At 42.6% G+C, this 5,865-nt stretch overlaps 1 protein-coding gene across 1 annotated transcript; it reads right to left on the bottom strand.

Annotated features, from left to right (window-relative positions):
• Positions 1-1,349: 1,349 nt before the first annotated feature.
• SLITRK3 (SLIT and NTRK like family member 3) lies at positions 1,350-4,289 on the bottom strand. Its single transcript, XM_028103038.2, has one exon. It carries the CDS (start codon positions 4,287-4,289, stop codon positions 1,350-1,352), a length of 2,940 nt encoding a protein of 979 aa, XP_027958839.1.
• Between the last annotated feature and the right edge of the window lie 1,576 nt (positions 4,290-5,865).

Here is a 5,865-nt window from a genome sequence, read left to right as displayed (position 1 = left end):
AGTAAAAGAAAGATTTAAAAACAAATGGGAGCATGAAAGGCATGGCATAGCTGGAGTTTAAGGTTCAAGCTTGGTATCCTCTATATATAATATATTATGTTTTTCAAAAACTTTTTATTAGGAAAGCTATACCAGACGCATAATCACTATACAATGATTAAACATTACCTTTACAATTTATAATCACTGAAATTACAGAATAAATATATGCACATTTCTTTTGAATCTTTGTGTGAGAGAGAAAACATTAAAAGTGCTTCCTACAAAGCTGTTAGTGATATATACCCAGTTGCTTTTTTATTTTTTAATATTATATATATATATATAAGAAAGTGCAGATGTTCTCCAAAAAATCTTGGCATCAGGATGAAGTGTCACAAAGAGGGTGCTCATCCCTAGGTATGCTTCCAGCTGTTAAACCACCAGGCTTCCACTTCAGTAGGATCCAACCTAGAATATGACTTTTCCCAGGGTGGTAGGAGAGTGCTGTACACTAGGGTTGAAGGGAACATGAAGCTATGCAGAGTAGAGGAATGGATCAAACCCAAAATAATTAAATTGGGTTGAAAAGGAATGGGGCGCGTGTTTGTGTGCGCATGCACGCACACATGTATACATTTGTGTCTGTGTGTCTGTGTGTGTGTGTGTGTCTGTGTGTGTGTGTGTGTGTGTGTGTGTGTGTGTGTGTGTGTGTGTACCTGCACCAGAAGGAAGAGGCTGCAGGTTTAGGGACCTGACTGTGTGCAGGGTTTGTGATTTGCATGGGGGTATGTGTGTGACAGAAAAAAGAGTGGGTGAGAACATTCGAGCAAGACCCGCCCCCTCCCTCCCCGTCTTGCAGTTTCCAGGCATGCAGCAAACTGCATTGTTAATACATGTACAGAATCTGTGCCATGATGGGAAGAGGAAAGAAAGCCACAAATGTCAATTGTTCCCCCCCCAATCAAACAAAACTACAACTAAAAAAAAAAAAATTACTGAAAATAAAAAGACACATCGAATTTTACTTAATTAGGATCAATACAATGATCCCCAATATACCTTATACATGGCACAGTCAAAGTCTCAAGTTTCAGTATAAAAAATAATGATAACATTTGCTGGCAAAAGTCTGCGAAGGCACTTCATTGATTAATGATCTGAGTATGGCCCTTCCTCCAAATCACATCTGAGAGGGGAGAGCATACATCTGTATTTTCTAGTTATCATGCGATTTCAGTCCTGTTCAGGGCAGGGAAGTTTGTGAGAATGGAGTTATTGGGACAAGTGTAAAGGGAGCAAGGGATATATTTCTTTTATTTTCCTTTTCTTTTGAAAAAAAAAAGCACTAATTTATTTTTCTTTTACGGTTAGAACCTATACGTTGTCTTCTCCAGGACTTCGAGGTAATCCGGCTTGGTTTGAAGTTTGGCCCTTAACTCGAGGTAATCACTTTTTTGGGTTTGGTGGTCTGTGAAGCCCTTTCCAGCCGAGAAGAGAAGGGTTTCTTTGAGCCTGGCATCCTGCTGTAAGTCTGGGTATTGCATGCCAGGAGGGTGGACGTGCAGTTCCTTTAATTTGGGCACAGTGCCATAGAGACAATCCACGAATCCCACTGTGCAGGGGGCTGGCTGTGGCCTTTCTCGGTCTAGTAGCATACTGCCACCACCACAGCCTCCCCCAGGAGGAAACAGCACCACCCCACCATTCTTCTCATGGTGGCGGAACCCAGCCAAGTCTCCCCCAGTTCCCGCAACTACCCCTGAAACCCCACCAACTGCTGGGTGGTGAGGGTGAGGGTGGTGGTGATTCACCGTCACTATGGTGTTGAGCTGGGAGCTGGACACTGCCAGGGCCCACTCTTTTTCTTTTTCCAGCAAGGTCCGGTAGTTGCTGTGGTTCTCCTTGGGTGTCTCAGCAAACTGCTCACTTCCTAGGAGAACCTCACCTATTCCTGGTTGTTGTGTCCCAGGACCCCCTCGTTCTGCACTCCCTGCCTCCTGGACTGAGGAAACAGCCACCTCCTCCTCCTCGCGAGGCTTATAGATGGGGTTGTTGCACATCTGGGTAACTGGGTGGGGGATGTACTCATATACGTGGCCCACAGGAGGAGCCTTCTCTGGGGAGGAAAGAGTTGGTCTGCCCCCACCTCCACTTCCACCTCCACCACCGCCACCATCCTCAAAAAGCCGGTGGCATTGCATCTGGATGCCAGTAAGGTCCACACCTTCTTGCCTCTTGCTTCTAAAGGGCAGCTTCTTCCGGCGCCTTCGGAGCACATAGGCAAAGAGGCCTGCAGAAACAAAGACTGCAGAAAAAAAAAGAACCAGCAGGCTGAGAATCAACACAGAAAGTGGCACGGGGCCTCCAGGGGGCGAGAACTCATAAGGTGATGCACTTGTTGGCCCCCCAGCAAGGTGAGAATCTCCAGGCTGGGCTGGGGATGCTCCAGCTGGTGGGATGTGCAGCATCTCTGGGCAGAGAACTTCCAGCTCAATCGTGCGCACATCACGGTGGGTGAGGTTCTCAGGGCTCCTGCAAAGCACATCACCCACCACACTGACTGAGCTGATGGTTTCAATCCACTGTTTGAAGGGGACCAGGTCACAGGTACAGTCCCAAGGATTCTCATTGAGGTCTATCTGGACAATGGCATTCAAGTGTTCTAGGACACCAGCCACAGGAAGGTAGAGGAAGTAGTTCTTTCTCAGGTTGAGCCGGGCCAGGGATGTGCCTGCAAAGGCGTCTGTTGGTAGGGTCCTCAGCAAGTTATTGTTGAGGAATAGCAGCTTCAAGTTGGGCATGAGGCTGAAGGCTGCAGGCTGGATTTCTCGGATGACATTGAACTCAAAGTACAAGTAGTGCAAACTCTGTAGGCCTCGGAACATGCCTGGTGTCAGCTTCTCGATATCGTTGCCATTGAGAAAGAGGCTCTTTAGGTTGGGCAGGTTAATGAAGGCTCCATCCTGGACATAAGAGATACGATTGTTTCCCAGATGCAAGAGATCCAGGGAGGAGAAATTCCAAAAATCAGAACGGTATATTTTTTGAATCAGATTGCTACTCAGGTAAAGTTTCTTGGCATTCAGTGGCCTTGGAAGAAGTTCAGAAATGTTATTAAATCCTCGCTCTTTGCAGTTGACAGTCAAACCAAGGTCGTTGATGTGCAAATTACAGGTACACCCAGTAGGACATATAATGGGAATGGGTGGTCTGGTCTGGTAAGGAGCAATGGGAGGTTGGTTTGGACCAGGGTATAAAGCTTGGGATGTGGAGGGTGGCCTTGGTGTTCGGGGCTGTTTGGTGGGCTTGGGCTGTTTATTTGAGGACTTATATTCAACAGAAGAAGCAGTAAAATGGACAGAAGACAACATTGAGGAAGGCTTAGTTGGCCATGCATTCTCTTTGCTTGATGACAAGTGGGGAATCCCCAAACTAGCCTCCACCTCAGAGTCAGACAACAGGGGACAGAGTTCTGTCTTCCTGATTTCTCGCAGGTCCTTTCCATGGAAGTGGAAAGGGGTCTCACAGGTGATGTCTCCCACCAGGGCAGTGTAAGGAATGCGTTCCAGCCAGCTCTTCAGTTGCACTATCTCACATGTACAGTTCCAGGGATTTTCTTCCAGCTGGAGCTCCATCAGGCTTCTGCCAATGTGGTCTAGCATTCCTCGGTAAAAAAGAACTTTTAACCTGTTCCCACGTAGGTCCAGATGGGTTAAGGAGACAGCCTTAAATAAATTGGTTGGAAGCATGGGGATGAGATTATCATTTAAAATCAGAACCCTCAATTTACTTAGGTTCCGAAATGCCCCACTCTCAATACGTTTAATGACATTGTAATCTGCCTGTAGATATTCCAGACTTTCCAAGCCAAGGAAGGTGTCATTTCTGAAGATATCTAGTTTGTTTTCATGTAGATATAACCTCTTTAAAATCTTAAGACCATTGAAAGCTCCTGATTGAATGTCCTGCAATGCATTGTTCCCAAGGTTAATGGACACAGCGTTGTTCAAATGAAGAAAACTGTTGGTGTACAATTTCCTCATTGAATTCCTTTGCAGATACAGTTTAAAAGGTCTTGACCAGAACTCAGTAATCTGACTAATATTTGTAAATCCTTTACTGTCACAATGTATATGAAAGAGGCTTTCTTTAACTTCACAGTAGCATGGATCAAAACAGGGCTCATCTATTTCCTCTGAGTCCTCTATCAGGGGAATTGGGGTAGTCCATCCTAGAGCAATTGTGCTTAGAAGAATTATCCACAACATCCTTCCTCTGTGAAGCAGCTCAGCTATGGAAGGTTTCATCGTTCGTAGTTGATTACAAAACTGCAACAGAAATAAAGATGCAGATTTTTAGCCTTTACTCATATGCACTATTCTAACTGACTCCTACATTTGGAGCTTTTTAAGAGTGATACAAACTTTAGCAGTTGTTGAACTGACACTCAAAATGATCTGTCAACATGCTTAATATGACTTGTATTTAAACTTGGGTGACTTTGAAATATTGTGCCATGCAATGACATTTTCCTAAACCAAGCCATACTTGGTAAAGGGCATATCATACTAACACAGCAGCCTTCATTGCATCTTACAGCAATCAAATGACTGGTTGATGTAAGTGATGCCTTTTAGATATAGGCAGACTCAGTAATAATGGCAGTAATTTGGCCATTACACCTGTTTGCCTGTGAAAACTCACATTGATATCAGAAGTGCCCATTACAGATCAGATTGGGATTCTGATAGAAAATTAATATTCTTTAAACTATAGGTTTCTACTCATAAAGAGATATAGCATACCACAAAGTTATTTGATTAGAGTGTGATAAAGTATGAGCCCATTGCTCAGTATCAGGTGTTGAGATGTATAAGATGCTTGGTATCTCAGGAAAACTTAAGATTTTGCTTAAGAGATGATCACAATGTACTTAATTATAGTGTATGCTCAGTATCATACTATACCCCCACCTTCTTTTTCCCAGGCATGGATTTTTAACATCCTCTTTAATTAAATAATTTCTACATAAGTGTATCATTTGGCTATTTAAACCCTTAGGAGTGATTAGCCTTTCTAAAGAAGGAGCCCATGCAGTTGTCAGAGTTAAAGATAATGATAGCTAAAGGATGCTGAGTCTGGGAGTGTCTGTATCAAAACACTTGCAGAGCTTAGTTTGGAATGTGTATCTGTGCCTTCAAGATCAACTGAGGAACCCTGTAAAAAGCTGGAATGGCAGGTGGCTGGTTAGAAGATAGTTGGGTAGTGAAAGGCAAGAAAAGGGTGGAAACCTTGATTCTTACCTGTGATAAATGATCTATCATATGAATTACATTTCAAAGAAAGACATCATTCTTTTCCAATCAGAAGAAACAAATACTGTGCACTATTCTTATACAGAGCCTTCCTCTATGGCTCTCTTTCCTTGCTTTATATCATAAGTATATGAAAATGCGTACATAAATAAATTATATTAATGCAGTTTTATTAGATTTCCCTTTCTGAGTCACTGAAATATCAATCAAAATTGAATGATTATTTTTAATCAATAAAAATAAACCAGAATTTTTAGCATATGTTTTCTCTCCACACGTAAGATACATACATTAAGGAAATATTTTGCCAACCCTCTGAAAACACAATGATATAATTTATAGGGAGAATGAAAAGAATAAATCTTCACATTCAACTTGCATATAATTTATACAGCTGTAAGGAAAGGAAGACCCATGAGAAAGCAAAGAGAAATCCGCCTCAGGCATGCAATACTCAATTTTTAGAAACAATTAAATGAAAAAAGAGAGAGACAGAAGGCAGATGAAGCTACATTGCAGTATCAGTCTTCCCTGTCTCCCTTATAAAATATTAAAATACACTTAAGTT

Source organism: Eumetopias jubatus, unplaced genomic scaffold, assembly GCF_037043125.1.
Source record: "Eumetopias jubatus isolate StellerSeaLion01/CBP00866 unplaced genomic scaffold, mEumJub1_p1.0 scaffold_1, whole genome shotgun sequence".
In the NCBI taxonomy this organism is placed as follows: domain Eukaryota; kingdom Metazoa; phylum Chordata; class Mammalia; order Carnivora; family Otariidae; genus Eumetopias; species Eumetopias jubatus.
The sequence above is the reverse complement of the archived record's forward strand: the minus strand, read 5'-3'. Positions and strand labels throughout refer to the sequence as shown.